At 46.0% G+C, this 18,549-nt stretch overlaps 1 protein-coding gene across 2 annotated transcripts in view; it reads right to left on the minus strand.

The window, feature by feature from the left end:
* Positions 1-18,549, minus strand: part of TRMT13 (tRNA methyltransferase 13 homolog) — an 876,862-nt gene that overhangs the window by 193,018 nt on the left and 665,295 nt on the right. For both annotated transcript variants that reach the window (XM_069641589.1, XM_069641588.1), the window contains one exon: positions 14,458-14,532. In XM_069641589.1, the coding sequence (XP_069497690.1) occupies positions 14,458-14,532 (75 nt within the window). The remainder of the gene's footprint in view (positions 1-14,457; positions 14,533-18,549) is intronic.

Genomic DNA, 18,549 nt, shown 5'->3' on the forward strand with positions numbered 1-18,549 from the left:
TTCGGGGTAGTAGAAGAAGACGAAGACATTGCTTTCGAAGAGAAGAATCGAGCGCGCAGAGATTCCGAAGCAAACAGGTTTGTGGAAAAAATGGAACTGAGGCTACGGGCGCCGTGCATCCTATATATAACATCCAGTGACGTCGAGCCTCGACGGAGGCCCTCGAGGGACAACGGATCGACGCAGGTCGCCCTCTGCCGAACATTTTCCGAAGCAGCACAGCTGTGGACATTACCTGTCATAGATGTGGAATACGTCGGAGGACAAAATCCCCTCGAAATTTGCTTTCACAGTCTGAAAAAGCACCCGACTTTAATTTCACTCGTGCTGTGCTTTCATGTACTTTGCATAATTTTTCTTTAGTTCAGTATTCAATAATGCAGTTCAGTATTCAATAATGTATGAAATACTTTGTAGCTTGTTCAGCATTCACAAATCTTTCCTTCGGTCTCCCGACACTCTTATAATGAGTTTTCCTCTTACCGGCATCTCCTTGTGCCCAAGCCCAGCCCCTGCAGTGCCTTCACTCACCGGGAGCTCCGACACGCCTGTCGCTTACAGACCTTCCTGCTGCTTCAGGCAGCTCCCTTCAGTGTCCCCCAGCTCCAGCGGGGGACACGCAGCACTGGATTCTGCAGTGCTCCAGACCCTCTCAAAACCGGCTCGAGCTGCGGAGTCCTTCTTGCTCTCCTGCAGTGCTCGGCAAACCTTCCACTGGCACCTCTGCAAACTGCTCCGTACCGGCTTGCCATGTTTCCTCCACGTAGGTCTCTCACCACAGACAGCTCTCTCGCCCCAAGCAGATCTCTTTGTGCCATTTGCTGGTTTCTCTTTACATACACCTGTAGCCTTTCAACTGGCTGTAGGTGTAAATCATTTGCCTGACCCGAATTAGTGGGATATACCTGACCATGGTAGTAGTGTTTTACAGTCCTCTTCTTCGTCTCAGTACCAGAGTGGTGCAAACCAACAGAAGTGGGCATTACTCCGAGTGGCCTCTTCTTCATCCCAGTCTCAAAGGCATATGAATGTGGCATAGTGTGTGTGTGTTGGAAGGGGGAGGCCAGGGTGAACTATGCCATTTTCCTGTATTAACAAGAGAAGGTGGATATAGGTTAAACCTGCTCACATGCGGGGGTGTCCTGCTGACATCTCTTTCTTGACTCTTTATATTGGCGACTTATTTGAGAGTCATTTTTAATGGGAGGAAAAGATGGGGTTTGACAGTATCCCACAAAGATTTCTGGGATGGACGGTTCATCAGAAAAAGGAAATGAGAAATGCTGTGCCTCGTCTGAAGACATCCTCTCCCCACTCCCCAAGGACCCTTCACCCAGGTGATCCTCCCACACAAATCCACCCGCAGGGTCAGGATACAAAAGTGATGATCTTTCCCTGGCCACCTGAGAAGAGGATCCAAGGGAAGTAGATGGGAGGAAGCCTCCAGGTTCCTCACAGTTCTAAAAATAACTGTGCCCCAATGAAGTACAGAGATATGGACAAATTGCACTTTTCATGAGTCACTATCAACTCTTGCACCAGCCTTGACCAACTGGACTGCAAGGAGCACAACAACCAGAAAGTGTTCCATTCCAACCATCAGGCTCCATGGAACAAAGATAACAAGACACATCCCTTCTGAAGGCTAAGGCTTTGTGGAACTGAGGATTTAGATAATGATCCTTCTAACTTATTACATGGTGTTCAGAGAAAAGAACAAGGGACATTCTTTCTGAGAAACGAGGCTGGGCCAAGGTTGCCTATGAAGAAGGCAAATGCAGAGTAAGTTGTAAAATAGGTATGATGATCACCTAATGGGCCAGTGAGCATACGACGGAAGAGGAGAAAAATCAGATACCATTTAATGCCTAGACCCAGTCGAAAACGAGGGGAAATTTAAGGAGTGATAATAGAGACATAGAGGGGACTCGCGCTGACATTCTGTGAGAACTGAAGGGAACTCAGTTGAACCACGAGTGTTGCGAGTGCGATTTCCTTCTCGCAGACCATCCAGCACAGGAAACAGTGATTCAGCAAAACTGTTCCCCTTCAAGTAAATCTGCTGCCGAGGATACATATTGCTAATTCTCTGCATGAAGCAAAGCATCCTCCAATCTTACCCAGTGTTCTTTCAGGCAGTAAAACACACGTTGGAAACATCAAAGAGATCAGCATAGGCAGCACGCGGGAGGGTCTTTGGAGAAAGAGTAGAATCCAAAATGGCAGATATGCCAATTGTATACTTGGCACAATCCTTTAAACCCAAAACATCCACAGGTGCACTCAGGGAGGATAGCCAATCACAACCTTGCCTAACTTTCCACAACAAGTTGCAGATCCTCAATAGAGACCCATTCAACGGGAGCAGGGGGCATGTTATAAAGATACCCAGCTCCAGTCAGACAGTGTGGGTTGCAAGAGGAAGAGACTGGTGTTCTGGAGAGAGGTTTAAGCAGAGGCTGGAGAGATGTGGAGGAGTGGCAGCAGTGGAGCGCAGGAAGAGGTGGTGAGAGCTAAGAAGGTCATGGAGGGTGAGAGTGAACAGAAGAAGATGGTGAGAAGGATTAGGTGGTGACTGAGTACGGAAGTGGACAGAAGGAGACGGTAACCAGAGATAAAGAAATAACAGAGGAACGAGCATGAGGAGAAGATATCAGGCTAGGAGAGCGGAGGAGGTGCTAGAAGCATGAGTACAGATGGTGAGACCCAAAGAGAAGGAGGCGGTAGCTACATCATAGACTGGTAGTGGCTCAGTGTACTTCATCAAGGAGAAAGGCAGACAGGGAAGGGACGAGAGAGACAGAACAAGGAGGGCATGGCACTAATATTTAAGGCGGCACAGAAGAGACAGATCAGAAAACAAAAGAAGGAGAAAGGAAACTCAAGACAGGAACATCAGGCAGGGAGTAAAGGAGAGGGAGAGCCAACACTAAGCTAGCAAGTGCCAACAGGTTCTGGCAGGCCAGGTTTGCCCTAGTTATGATCAGACCGAGGCAAGAGGCATGGGCTGGGGGAGTAGGAGGCTATTTTGAGTTTTCAGAGGAGGAGGAAGAGAGACCAGAAGGAAGTCCAGGCAGACCCTAAGAACCCCCTTGCCTAGCTTTGATCGACAGCCACATCCATGAACCCGCCTGCTCACAAGGATATACAACTGAGTGAGTTATAGGGTACAGGATGCTGGAAACTCCCAATCTATATCAGAACAAGAAGAGTTTGGGTCACCCTGAAGCCTGCAATGCTAGGGTGAGGTAACGCCTTTTGAACTGTTTGAACAGAGAAATCTGCTTCTGAGGACAGAAAGGCCTATTTGTCTGCATCTCACAGATGGGACATTGGCCAAGGGGAGGTTTCTGAGGAGGAAGAGCTGTAACCCTAATAAGGAAAAAAACATCCTGACAACAATTTTCTGGGGGGAATAACCCATTTTCATTTTAAGATTCCCTACTATTTAATAAAAGATAGTACACTGGACATCCTTCTTCATCACAGGCGGTGACATTTGACACCTTCCTTTCACCCCCTGCTAGGAAACAGAAATATGGTCAGTGGGGCCCAGAGACCATGGCTCTAGCCCAGCCCCACTAGTACACAAAGAGGCAGCTGAACTGTCTCTTCCTCCAAAATACAGCAGCCTCAGCTCCATGCATCATGTATTCCAGAGCAGTAGAGAAAGCAGAGAGTGAACTCAGAGCACAATGACTCACAAGCTTTGATTGCTGGGGCTGGCAAAGGAGATAGGCAGCGGACAGCGAGGACCACGGGCAATTGAGAATCAAGGACAGCCTGGTGCTGGCAACTGGTTTTATTTATAATAAAAAAGACCGTGCCAATTTCACTGTCATTAATCATACGTTAATTCATATTGAAAAGAGCAGAGCTGCTTCCTGTGTCCTAAGTAACTCTTAATCCACAGAGATTTCAGACACTGCTGTATTTCTCAGAGCCTCCACCAGGAGGTCCACTCAAGCAAGGTAGGCAGCGCAACACAGGAGCCAGACCTCATCCTGTTATACATTTTGATTGGGATGGTCCCAGGATTTATGAAGCTCTGTGTGAAAATGGCCATATGGGGTTTGCCTTTTTGCACATATATACACATCACTGGAAGGGACATCAGTGAAATTATAAGAGGTAAAATCATCCCAGGTGACATCAGTAAAATGGGCTCAAATATATTACAAGGTAACAGTGCATTTCAAGATTAAATATTGTTGCATTTGTACCAATGTTTAACAATGGGTTATACACACAATTTCATTATCTGCTATATATGGCCTCTGAGCTCCAAAAGGTATATAGCATTAGAAATCCAATTGATAATCTCAGTGAGTTTAGCAGAGAATTGATGCTAAGTCTTCAATCCAGACTGGACCAACCTCTTATCCCCCCACCTCCATGGTTGATAAAGTGAGAATCTATGCATAGGGTTTAAGAACATTTGGTTTGTAGTGTGCACTGTAATGGGCAACCATGCCCCGATTGCCCCATCTATTTTTGGTGCACATGGCACTCCCGTCCATAAAACCATTGCCAGCAGCTCTTCAGGCTTCCATCTAAAAATAGAACCCTGATCTGCACCCATTAAGAGATATTAACTCCCTGGTGTATATCTACCTATAATTGTTATTAGTGGTGCACATATGAGGCAACAAACAAAAGAAGGGGCCACTAATCAATAAGGGTGGATGGCAAAGAGTAATAAATATATATTTATTTATAACTATACTGCATATAAATCAGAGGTGCCACTAAACAGCATAATTTGATGAATCATGTATTATGAATGGTCACCATTATCAGGGCTATGTATGAACAAACATTATATACTATTATCCTAATATTACCCTGTTGGCCAGGAGGATAGCTGAGGGGCAACACGTTTGTCTTGGAAGCAAGACAGTGCTGAGCAACACATGTTCGAATCCCAGTCCCGCGCTTTGAGACTGGTTTTCGGAGTTAAGCGTGTTATAAAAGATTAATTACGCTAGGAGTTAGTACTCCAGCACTACGAGTGGCCTCCACGCAAGGAAGAGCCAGAGCAGAGCCACTCAGAAAATGCTTTGAGCATACATTGCAAGCAATAACGGAGAGTGTGCAGCCCTGCCAGGATGCACCAGTGGGAGTCTGGGCATACAACACGATCCCCTAAGACTTACTGACACCGTCACAGAGACGGGCTCCAAAACACAAACTGGTGTATTGAACTTTATACTATTTACGCTGTGAACACCAACGGACCTAGTGGGTGGGGAATACGCTCTTTTTGAAAGCATCCTCCATACACACACATTCTGGAGTGGGAAGAGCAGCCCACATTGGCTAGGGAAAGAGGACCAATGCCTTGGAAGGGACAGATATTTAAAGGAGGAATAGGAAACAGGAAGTGTGGATGTATCGGGTGAGGTCAGAGCACTGGCGTAGGAGGGGTCTCCCGCAGTGCTGGGGGCCCACAAATGTCCTGGAAAGGGGCCCTTCAGACTAAACTCTGCCTTCATAAAGAACTTATTACTGTTACAGCGTAACAGAAATAAAATTCTTTATGAAGGCAGAGCGTCTAGAAAAAGATACTATTTCTTTATGAATTCCGAGGACTCTCCCACCCCAATGACATGGAAGCCTACAGGGATCCCTCAATGTCATGGGGCGGGGGAGCCCTATGACTTCAAAAAGAAATGGTTTCTGTTTGAAGTCACTCTGCCTTCATAGAAATTATTTCTGTTCGGTCCTTTAACAGAAATTATATCTTTATGAAGTCAGAGTGACTTAAAAAAGAAACCATTTCTTTTTGAAGTAATGGGGCTCCCCTGCACCCCATAACAGAGGCCTACAGATCATCTGTAGATGACGGAAAAAAGCATTACTGACTGCTGCAGGGACCCTATGGTCTCATTCCCTGGACCAACGGATTAAAGGTAAGAAAATATATTTTCTTTAAATGTGTATGCGTGCATTTAAGTGTGTGTGTGTGTGTTTGCATATAAATATACGTATATATAATGTAGTGTGCATGATGCAGCCTGGGTATGCCCGTGTGAGTGTATGGTGAAAGGGTGCACACTTAAATGTATGGGTGGCTGGGTGTGTGTGTGTGGGTGCGTGTATGTGTATGGTGAATGGTGTGTGTGCTTGGGTTCAGGGGCTTAACAAAAACTAGATTACGGGAGGCTAACCCTTCAAATGTTGGGAGAGGCGCTAACTTCACGGGCGGTGGGGAAGTGGCAAACATATTTGTGTGGGGGCATCTAACTTCTTTACGTATTCTACTGAGATTATTCTAGTGCAGTTTCAATGTTGCAAGCAGTTAACTCTCTCCTTTAAGTCTGAAAGCACACACATATGGACTACTGTCCCCTCTCTACCCTTTCAATCACTCCACTGGCATGTGAGTACTAAACCCACATCACGATTTCAACTGCCTAAAAACTAGCAGTGAAATGCTTTACGTTAGTAATTGCAAGGCCTTTGTTAATGGTGAAACACAGGCGCCGTTTAACATCTGTGTCCTGTTCTGTCTGGCAACGGTTTGTAGGTCAGCCAGGACGAGTCAACATAGCCCAAAATGTCAGGGGGTGGGGGAGAAAACTGAAGCCCAGTCAGATCAATGGTGCTGTGCCACTGCTTGTGTTTAATGCCATGATTACTTATTGGTAATCTTCATTACTCGTAGCCTCATTCTTCATCATCCCAGTACCTGTGTATGAGGCACTTTGCCTCATACACAAGTACTGGGATGAGGTAGCGGGACTGGCTTAGTTATCTGTAATTTCATTACTCCTAGCCCCACTCTTCCTTGTACTAGTACTTACCTATGAGGCAAGGTGCCTCATACGTCAACACTGCGACAAGGGAGAGGGGCGTGGAGGTAATTCTAGGCCGATGTGCTGATTTTGGTGGTAGGGGTAGACGGTTGGAGGGAAAGGGGGCAGGGATTGTGTGATAAATCATAATGGTAACCCATCTCCAGGCTAAGCATGATATGTGGTATTAGTGGCTAGAGAGGCATTTTTGTGCTGCCAGTCTAGTCGTTTCTTACTGTGGCATTGTATATTTTTCTGGGCATATGTGATTAAATAACCTTGATAAGGGTTATTGCTTCGACTGGCATTTTGGTGCAACCAGTCTAGTTATGTCTACATGTGGCCTGGCATGCTTTACTGTAATATGATATTATGTGTCTAGACTGGGTCTAAAATGTACAGCAAGATGGACATGTTTTCATTGTGGCATGGCATTTTTAACAGCAAAGCATTACATTAATTAAAGTATTAATGTTCCTGTGCACTGTTGGTGACTTGCATGTATTGGATTTTTGGACTGGTGTTACCCTACAAAACAATTGCAAACCCTTTGGCTTTTTAGCAATTTTTTCTACGAAAGTGTGCTGTATAATGCATTAAAACACACACACACACATATATATATATATATATATTTATATATTACACAGCCCACGGTAGCGGCTGTGTAGTTATGGTTAAGTTGCTAAACCCATAGGAAGACCACTTTTTCGGCTGCTTATAACTTTGCTCCCCCTGGAGGAATTCTCACCAAACTTGGCAAAAAAAGTATATGGCCCGCGCTGAAATTTTTCAGCATGTTCGGTGAGGTTTCATGCACGGGTAGGGTGAAGTTATAGGTGGCTCCCAAAAATGTTGTTTATTCCATAGACTGAATGGGCAAAAACTTTGCGCACGGCTACAGCCCAAACGGCTGGACAGATTTTCACCAAATTTGCGGCAGGAGCGGCGGCTCGGTACCAAACGCGTGCTTTTGTGTGTTTGGTGGAAATCCGACCAGTACCTTTGTTATAAAGAACTGAAATGTACATCTAAAAAAATGTGTGATATCTGGCTCTGCTCCGCGGACCCATTTCCCTGTTCGCTCTGTGGACAGAAGTCTCATTGGCTTGGAGTACGCCGTGATGTCAGCGAACTTTGGACGCGGCCGATGGTTGGCTGAGAGAAGCGTGCTGTGCATCAAAGTTTTTGGGAAATGCTGCCATGGTGTTTCCGAGGGCATTGCAGCGCCGAAAGGGACTGACAAATTTAATTACACCATGTGGTGTGGGAAGACGGGATGGAAAGGGTGGGGGAGATAGAAGTGGAAAATATAATATATTTGTTCAGGTCGAAGAAGACTGTGGTGTGCGAGTGGTGCACGCGAGCACTGCAGCAATTTTGCCATGCCGGAAGGGGTTGCAAAAAATGGTTTACAGGATTGGGTGACTGAAGGAGGGGATGAAAAGTTTGGGGAGGGAAAAGTAGAAGATATGATACATTTGTTCAGGTCAAAGAAGACTTTGTGCGAGACGTGTACACGAGCAATGCAGTAAGTTGCAGGTAGCTCCTCAGGCGACAACCTTCTGTGGTGACTGCATGGGCGCTTCATTGGTAACGCGGACTGCATTGGAGATGATGCGAAGAAATTGACAATGTGTTGTGCTGTTGCCTAGGGGTGCCGGTGCTTATGTTGACTTTATGGGTTTCCATTGTGTTATGGTGGTGGCACATTTGTTAAGTAGGGTACGTGGCCAAATGTTCCCATGCATGCCTGCATTGCCTTGTAGTGGTTGTGGGCAAGGCCTAGGCTTTTGGGTGCATGGGCGGAATCCATAGACCTCCGCTTGTACCCAAAAGGCTAGGGCTTGGGCACCACCTACGCAATGCAATGCCTCCATGTCTGGGAGAGCAGTGAGGCAATTTGCAGGTAGCTCATCAGGTGACTACCTTCTGTGCCGACTGCGTGGACGTTCCCTTGGGAATGGGGACTGCATTGCAGATGATGTAAAGAAAGTGAGAATGGGTGACATTGCCGAACGGAAGGATGTTTTACCATCACAGTTTTGCGATATGGACCATTCACGCAGCTACTTGCATATCCTTCATTGGCGGGTAGCTGCACAGGCGACTATCATTCTTTTGTGAGTGCAGGCAGACTCCATTGAGGATGGGGAGTGCATTGGAGACAATATGAGGATATTTCCAGTCGGTGTAGTATGCTGTGTTGTGCCTGCAAAGCCCCTACTGCCTTGTGTGCATGGCTAGGACCCTTGGAGCAAACAGTCTTGCCACTGGTTGGAAGTAGGTTTGAGAATGTTGCCTTGTTTGGGTCCGCTACTATACCCATACGTACCTGTAGTCAGGAAAGCTATGTGGCCACATGTTCCCATGCATGGCTCTAGTGACTTCTAGTGGGTGTGTGCAAGGACTAGCCTCTAGGGTGCATGGGCGGAGGCCGTAGGACGTTGTGGGTTCCCATTGAGTTGTGGCGTCGGTGGCAGTGGTACGTTTGTCAAGTATGGTATGTGGCGCCATGTTCCCATGCATGCCTCCATTGCCTTGTAGTGGTTGTGGGCAAGGCCTCTGTGCGGAGGCCCTAGGCCTCCGCATGTATCCAAGAGGCTAGGGCTTCTCCACAGCCTTGCTTCAGGGAGGGCAGTAAGACATTGCCACAAGGAAGGCTTTTTTTACCATCACAGTTTTGCGATATGGACCATTTACGCAGCTACTCACATATACTTCATTGGCGGGTAGCTGCACAGGTGACTATCCTTTTTTGGTGAGTGCAGGCAGATTCCATTGGTGATGGGGAGTGAATTGGAGACAATATGCGGATATTTCCAGTCGGTATACTATGTTGGTGTTCCTATTGTGTGCAACTGTAATGTGTGCATCGCTTCCATTACCTATACGTGTGGGCGGCAGACACCATTGCAACAGTCACTGGCGTAGCTGACTTTAGTTGTGGTGAGTCGCTGCTCACTGCATGCACTCCAGGTATTTTTGTTACGTGCGTGGCAAGCGTAGCGCACTCTGTCATTTGAGCACCTAGCTCCGGAAAGGAACAACATAAAGAAAAGCAAAAGCAGACATGCGCACACAGAGCGTACGGTTCCAGAAACTTCTCATACTTTACCAACAACACTGTGAATTGTTGCAAGTGCTTTATTTTGTTACAGAATGTTCACGAGAACGTGTAAGGTGGCTGCAATCACTGCTCTTTTATTACACAAACAAAATCCAGTGTGCAATGCCATCTGTGCACTTCTGTACTTCTTTGTCGTCTAGCAAAGTGGAAAAAAAGAGTACTTTGTGGTCCTTTGTGGGCCGTGTGGAAGAACACATTTTCTTTGCAAGGTAGACAAGGTAGCTGCTGTTGCCTCTGGAATGCCTTACATAATGAATGTTTGCAGGTTGGTTCGTATTGCCGGAACCGCAAATGGACATACAGGCTCATATCGGTCGGCCAAGATAACAATGACGGAAAACACATTGCTTATGGTAAGCTTGCAATGCTTGGTGCACCACCCGTCTGTTGGAATGTGGAAGGGGTGGCACGCGCAGTAAGGTGCAAGGTAGTTGAGAAGAAAGAGGAATAAGAATAGATGTAAGTAGCCGTTATTAGTGGCAGCGTACAGGACAAGAGTCTGCAGGAAGGATGTCGTAATAGGTGGCTGCCTAATGGACCATGTAGTCTGTATTATTGAGTAGCGGCATATGTTAACCCACTGCTGTGCTCTCTGTTTTGTAGGTGATAATGTCCTTGTATGGCTCCACACAAGCAAAATGTCTTTGAAACGTTGCCACCAGACGCTCCTTTCATGTGTTTCATTTTTACAAGAAATGGCAGTGCTAGCGAGTGTTGTTAGACCCAGAGCATAATATCTCTATGTGTGTCCAAAGAAAAAAACTAAAAAAACAACCCTCATGGTGGTTCCCCTCGGATTTCAGGAGAATGCAGGAGCTGGTTTTCCATCAATCCCATGATCCAAGACCCCCTTCCCACAGTGACACCACTTCTCAGCCACCTCATTCCTCTTCTCTCCTACCTGCATACCCTATGTACTTTCCGAAAGCAGTGCATGTAGATAGTACTGAGACAAGGAAGATTCCTAATGAGTTTCCACACTCACACTCCTTTAGTACCAAGACGAGGAGGAGCTATGGAGCAAAACCGAGTTACCATTGGAACCACTTTTACCGTCTAGTGGTTCAGATATTGATTGGAAGAAACAGAATAAAAACCAAAGAAGGGCTTGACAGAGCATCGAGCCCTCCCGTGGAGGAGCCGCCAGGAGGAACCAGACATGCAGACAGGTGCAGACGGGACACCAAGGGAAAGATGAGAGATTCCAAGGATGGTCCAGGACACCAGAACCGCACAACATGTGAGTGAGCTAGACCTATGGGTACCCCAGGGACATAGGAATCGTGGGAGCTGGAAGCCACGCTAGACCAGAACAGAGAAGGGCTGTGCAGCCGTCGCAGAGCAGGGGACGCTACGAGGAGGCGCTGGAGTCCCGCAAATGAGCCCAGCACTGCCACAGAGCCGGGAAACGTGCAGTCTACAGAAAGTGGTACGTGGGTAGTCAGGAAGATGGTGGAGGCTCAAGAAGCACCGCAGCACGACACGCTCCATCGTCAACAGCAGCGCCTGCAAGGAAAAACAGAAGACACGGTTAGACATTGAAAAAAACAGTCAATTTAAGGGTGCGCTTCGCCATACTTCGCGCTTTCCCTTAAACCATCACTTACCTGCTGTCGAGCATTGCGGTTGCATCCATCTTCCATCCGGCCGCGTCTCACAGCTGCATTGAGGCCACATTTCCATCTAAGGGAAGAAAACAGAAGAGAGACATTATTGTGGGCATAAATAGGAGCAACATATACAGACATTAAAGAGAACAAACAGCATCACAAGAGCTCAAGAAAGACTTACTAATCATAAGGAGAAGCATAGTCGCAGCTGGACTGGACTAATCCTTATCAGGGATCAGTGAAGGAACTAGATCCCATTCGACACGCCATTGCCAGAAGTAGCAGTACGGAGAGCTTATCTTCCATAATTCACAGGTGTGCTTTATGGGCCGGCCTATGCTCACAGCAACCGTACTTTGGGGTGAAGGGTTCGAGAGGAACAACAATCACAGATTGGCGCACTCACACACTCTTATCTCCACGCAGGAGCAGTATCACCATGTACCACCCCTCACAGCTTTTCTACTGGGGGAGAGGCCTGAAGGGGGTGATTCAAGTTCAGGGAGGGCTGCAACCGTGCCCCAACGCCTCCGCAGAGACCAGGTGAGCGTAACAGTTGCCAACATTTTGGGAGCTCAACCTAAAATGGATACATGACAAACTTTATTTACCAGTAATAGTCTTTCCAGTGCGTGTACCTGTTTAGAGTCACATGCTATGCATATTCCTTCATCTAGTGGTTGGTCCAGAGGGTGAGGGGAGGATAGCTCAGGGGCAATGTGTTTGTCTTGGAAGCAAGACAATGCAGCAAAACACAAGTTTAAATCTAGTTCCTGCGCTTAGAAAGCAGTCTCTGGTATTAAGCCCCTTATAAAAGAACAATTATAATAATTATAGGCCTAAATATTGACAGTTTGCTGCTACACTTGACATTCTACATGGCAATACTTGCATTTATTCCACGGCAGGATAGCTCAGGGGCAACGCACTCACCTTCAAAGCAATATAATGTGGATCAACACAGGTTCGATCCTAGGGTCCACGGTTAGAAACCTCTGGGTATTGCGCGTTATAAATAACCAATTATATATAATTAAAGTTTTCTTCAGAATAAAATGTAGGTGTCAAAAGGGGCGTTCCTGTGACATTATTGAACAAGGTTTGTAAAGGTCTAGGGAGCGTGACGGATTGAGGGAATTCGCCACTTCTCCCCAAGGAAGAGCTCCCCCAACTGCCTGTGAGGCTAGGGAGGTGTGCCCACTCTGTAACACCCTTACTAGGGGTCCAGGCAAGTGGAACTTCACCGGGAGAGACCCCCCTTTCGGTACAAGGACTGCCGTTCCCGTGAGAAACTCCCTAGAGACAGCCACATCATTGCCTACATGATGTGTTCCACAACCACAGAAACTTCTGACAACTGGGATGAAGAAACACTGAATAGATGCCAGAATTTTACAGGCAAGGATCATCTCCCTTTAAATCCTAATATACCATACACTGAGATGAGTAGGTTAAATAATGGACACCCGACGTATAGAAACGAGAGAGGCAGAGTCAGCACAAGCCGACAAGCCTGTAAATTTGAACCTGGCTTGAAGCGGGAGACAAATATGCCGAGAAGGCGCCCAAGGAGAGAGGATGGAATGCCAGAGTCAAGTCCACCAGCCGAGCACGAGAAACCCAGAGACGGAGAGATATACGCTGGGATGCCAGGGCACCAGCCATGCACGAGAAACCAAGAGGGAAGAGACGTGGAGAGTCACGCTGGGACACCAGAGCCGGGGCGCCAGCCAAGCATGAGAAATCCGTGGGGCAGGAGCCCGAACGGAGGTGGTGGCGAGACCACAGAAACCCTGTGGTGGTCAGTCGGTCCCTCCAAAGTCGCCGATAACCCTGCACAAAGGACATGTAGTGTCCGATGCCTTGTCATTGGACAAGAGCATCACTGAGAGGAGAGAAAGCCGAAGGAGAAGCATGATGCCGAACTGTAGGCTACAAGACCGGAGAAGAGGTCCCAAAGGAACAAGGCTCCTGTGAGCATTGTCTTCATAATAGAAAGTAATGGCGAGAAGAAGTATAAAGTACTGCCAAGAAGCAATCCGTATCATAAGCAAATAACTTGTCTCAATAGAAGTCACAAGATAATGGACCACTTTCAGGAAATGACTGTAAAACTATGGATATATAAGAGAAGATATTAATATAAAAGAAAATAATAACACACTGAGAAACCAATTGGGGATAACAATACCCTGGAAATGGGGAGTGTCGCAAGTCAATTTATACAAGAAGAGATTACACAAAGGAGACATTACAGTGAATTTGAGTTTAGAGAAATCAGACAAGTAAAGCTAAACAATAGGTCAATAGACCAGTAAACCAAATTTGAATTGGCTAAGAGAGAAAAGCTGCTGTGACATAAGGAATGCAAAAGGTAATTTTGAAGAAGAGGGGAAACTACAAACAGGGCTTGTAGAATTACACACTGATGCACTATAACACAAGAGACTATTTGAGTATGTCCCATTAGTGAAGAATCATACAGACTGGTACTACAAGTACCCTAAGGAGAAGGGAGTCATGCTCCACCTATAAGTTACTTTACATAGTGGTAGGGTTCATTAGGGTCATTTTTGGACAGCAGACTTTTTCCTTTAGACATTCACGACTGACGGACGTGCACCTTAGTTAGAAATATAGGCAGGGACCACCCATAGAGACAGGGAAAACGAGGCCTTATCTTACGTTAATAAAAATATTGTGAACCATGTCCTTAAGTGTCCGCATCCTTCTTTGGACCCACCACAGGATGTTTGGCACAAAGGGAGGAGGGGTATAGGTGACACATACAAAAAAGGCAAACTACTAAAATTAGGTTGGCCAACATTACACTAACAAACTTGTTTCTACGAAACAACATAGAAACAAGCAAATGAATATGGTACAAAAAGTGTCATCACAACAGTAATGTTAATCATACCTGTAGCAGCTCCACATAAATGTTTTCCAATTCCCACCACTTCTAGTTTTTCCTTGATAAGAACTGGAACTTTGTCTGAAAGAAATATGAGTTTGTAGTTATAGATCGAAGACATTGCCCGACATATAAACTAGGCTCCATCAGACATAACTTTGATTTTTTGGCCATACATAATTTGTCTTTGGAAGGGGAACACACATTATTAACAATCTACAGGCCAGAAATCTGTTACTTTACTACAAACAAAACAGTCAGTCCGTCTTTGGAGGTGTAAGGGAAATTAGGGGTCTTGCTCTGAGGAATTTGAAACAGTAGGTTTTATAGCTGTCATTGCTTGCTGTGTTTGTTTTAAGGACAAGCACCGATTACCCCTGTCAATTGCAATGTGCTGCCAGTGGACAATATTTTGCAAAAGCGTAAAAAAATAAATAAGGGAAAGTGGGCAGCAGGATTCAAATCTGCCAAACAGCTTCGACAAGCTAGCATATACCATGGTGAGCTGCATCACAAATATATAATAAAAAGCAAAGAAAATAGCCATTATAAAAAAGCATCACATGAAAGTTCCCCAGAGGTAACTAAAATTATAGTGCCCTCTGTGAACTGTGAGCAACCTTGATATTCTTTTATATCACACTATTTTTGTAGCTTCTAGCAGCAGAGAGAACACTCCCCATGGTAAGCACTTGCCTCTGAAACCTGCAACCCAGCTTCAAATCCCTCTTTCAGCATTGTGTGAGAGATCAGTAGGTCTCATACAAATCTGTCTTTTCTCTGCAATGCTCTTCGAGCCTGTTTCTGTGAAAAATAGTGCAGTTTATTGCAAATTGCACCACTGAGATCACCTTTTAAAGACACTTAAGTGCGTGATTAGAATTGAACAGTATGTCTGGAGAAGCACCAACACAACATCCAAGACAAAAGTACAACTCATTAAATGTATGTTTTATACAACAGGGTAGGGAGTGTGATAAGGCCAAGGGGTTTCACCTAAACTCAAAAGGAACAGTTATTCTCCAAATTGGGAGGATGGCTAACACTGGGTGTAGGCTGAACTTAAACAAGAGACAGATGATCTTCTCCTCTTAAGTTTCCCTGTATTCAGGAAAGCCTACCAAAGAAACACAAACTAACATGAAAGCAGCTAGTTTGGATGCTAGGACAGATTTCTATTTTGGGGGTTCTTCGTGCAATTTTATTGGACTCCTATGGTACTTCTATCTCCTTGGTCTGGTCTCTGTCATTGTCTGAGATATAATGTGACAAGATCAGCTCTCCGTCTTTGTCAAGAAGAGAGAGAGAGGGGAGCCCGACCCTTACCCTTTCCCTTAGTAACGGCATGATCCAGTGCAGTACACGAGGTCTCACACCATGCCTCTATACGTTGATACTCGCCAGTCTGTTTCTTGTTGTTTTAGAGCATCCAACTAGGAAAATACAGTCAAATCACGAAACCTCCCAAAGCTCCTTCACTGAGGTGGTTTCTTGGAGACCAGATAACCCGGCAGCAACTGTGAAACCGCCAACCAGCGGCCCTCTAGACCACCAGAAACTAACTGGAAGAAGCAACAACCCCAAAAATCAATGGACTTGCCACAGAGATACCAAAGTTAGGCACGCTAACAGGAACCTGGACCCTCGGACTCCCGGGCAGCAATCAATACACAGTAGTAGAGTAGCAGACAGAACATTGAATGGGCTTAACCCCTTGTTATGGATTTTCTGTAACACATGTATGCACCACTGGGGAAAGACAGAACAATATTGGACAAGGAGAGCTGACCAATCCCAGCAGATGGAAGGAGATTTAAGAAGGTGAGAGGAAACGGGAAGTGTGGGCTATCTGGGTGAGGTCAGAGATGGAGTGAAGGAGGACCAAAAGGCCAGCAGGAGAAGGGAAGGAGTGGCGGACTGTGGAGGCTATAGTTTGAGAAGGTGGGGTATTGGTTTAGTAATCTCAAAGGCACGTTTGTGTAGCACATGACGTTAGTTCAAAATAGTGTAAGAAGGATCTGTGCAGCGAGTGCATGAGTGAAAAGAGTGCTGTTGTAGAAAGGGGGTGGAGTGTCAGAATGGTAGTAGTGCAGCAGGAGTAGTAGTAGTAGTGTGGGAGGAGGAATAGTCGTGTGGGAAGAGGAGTAGTAGTAGTAGTGCAGCAGGAGTAGCAATAGAGGAGGAGGGGTAGAGGAGGAGTAGTTAATAGTGTAGCAAGAGGGTTGAGTGCAGGAGTAGGAGGAGTGTGTGACATAGGAGGAAGAGAAGGAGAGGCAGGGAGGAAATAAGGAAATAAGGAGGGAGTAAGTAGAGTAGAGAGGGTATGGCAAGTGTGGGCATGAAAAAAACAACTTGTACCCCACTGAATAAGTCCAAGGCACTATCCCATTTCACTATAGAACACTAACACCAGGTTAGAACACATAGGATGTCCCAGAGGGCGGTAAAATGGACTGCACTTAGGAGACCACCCTAGAGAAGGAAGATCTAGCCAGTAGGGTTTCCTTGGTTATAGATACTAACTTGGGGGTTAAAGATGCCGAGTCGAGATTCTGCACCCACTCCAGGTTGAGAGAAACAGAGGCATGACTCTAGGCCCCACAAATCTTCAATGAACACCTTTGAAATATCTTGACAGTTTGGTGAGACTTTGTCTCGATTCTCTGCCTCTTTCTGATTTGGTCTCTGTCACTGTTTGGGATAAAGCCAGCAGACTCTGGTTTTCTCTCTCGTCTGTTTGGTCTCAGCCTCTGTTTGGTATATAGAACCTAGCAGAATTTTAGGTTTCTTTCTTGTACTCGGGCTCTCACACTTAGTCTCTGGTTCTCTCCACTGATGTGGCGCTCTCTGTACAGGCCTAGTTACCCCCCTTAGACAGCCACTCTTTCAGTTCTCCTGCTCTACAAGGGATCAGGGGCCCTTCTCACTGTACATGTCAAAGTGTCCTGACCTCGGCAGTCTCTCTAGAACCCTCATCCTTCGGTCTCCTCTGCTCTACTAGTCTTCTCACTGGTTATGTGCTCAAAGCTCTCCAAATCACGTCTGCACTCCAGCTTCCTTTCTCCATGTCTGAGAAAAAAAAGGATTCCTTTATACTGCCTGGGGCAGGTACCTACTATTTGATTGTCTGGGGTCGTCAAGCTATTGTCTGCATTGATCGGACTGGAAGAGAAGCTGTGACATTCAGAACTTATGGGAGTGGGGTCTAAATGGCTGGTGGCAATTTTGAATTCAAAAGCCATGTGCTTCTGGTGGTTGTTTGCCAAGTAGCCTGTTTTCCTTTCTCTCCAGATCCCCAATTTCATTGCACGTAAAGGGGTCTACGCCTGGGGAATTTCAAATTTCTCTGCCCCGATTGCTTCCCTTTTCCATATGAATTTCGAGTTGCTGTTTTTAGTGAAGTTTTTGGGTCATAAGTGTTTTGGATGTGCAAGCCCTGATTCAGAATGGCGTGGCAGATGGTAGGTGGATCATGGTGTTCTGGGTGTGCGAGAAAGTGGTGCCATTAGTACATGAGAAACGTGTCTGTGTGTTTTTCTTCATTTCTGGCTGTTTGGTGTGTCCAAAGCTTGCCTCCAGAAGAGGAGACAATGGTTCCATTCATAGAAACGCTGTTCTTATCCATGGGTTCACCATAAAGCAGCTAGGTCATTGCCGGTGATCCTTGCATTCGTCTAGCTACCTGGTGACAGATTAGGAAGGATAAAACCATACATCTACTTTGCACAGACGGCAGAGAATTCTAGTTTCTCGGCCCAAGCAGCAGAAGGTACTTCTAACATAGTTCTCTCATTGGGACATTCCTTCAGAAGTTTCTGACTGTGTCCTATACAGTCAAAGCTATTGGGAGGATAGCTCAGGGGCAACGTGCTTGCCTTGGAAACAAGACGGCACGGAGCAAACCAGATTCGATCTCCGGGTGCGTGCTTAGAAACCTCTGGGTATTAAGCGCGTTATGAATAACCAATGATATCATAACAAAGAGGGTGTGCTGTCTAGACCTTCAATTAAATATAAAAGGCTGCTTATTAGTTTGAACTTGTTCTCTACTATTTACCTTATCACAATCTATCAGCTAGGAAAGCGGGATGGTGCAAA

This window comes from Ambystoma mexicanum, chromosome 1q (genome assembly GCF_040938575.1).
Source record: "Ambystoma mexicanum isolate Mex_15411 chromosome 1q, UKY_AmexF1_1, whole genome shotgun sequence".
Classification (NCBI taxonomy): Eukaryota; Metazoa; Chordata; class Amphibia; order Caudata; family Ambystomatidae; genus Ambystoma; species Ambystoma mexicanum.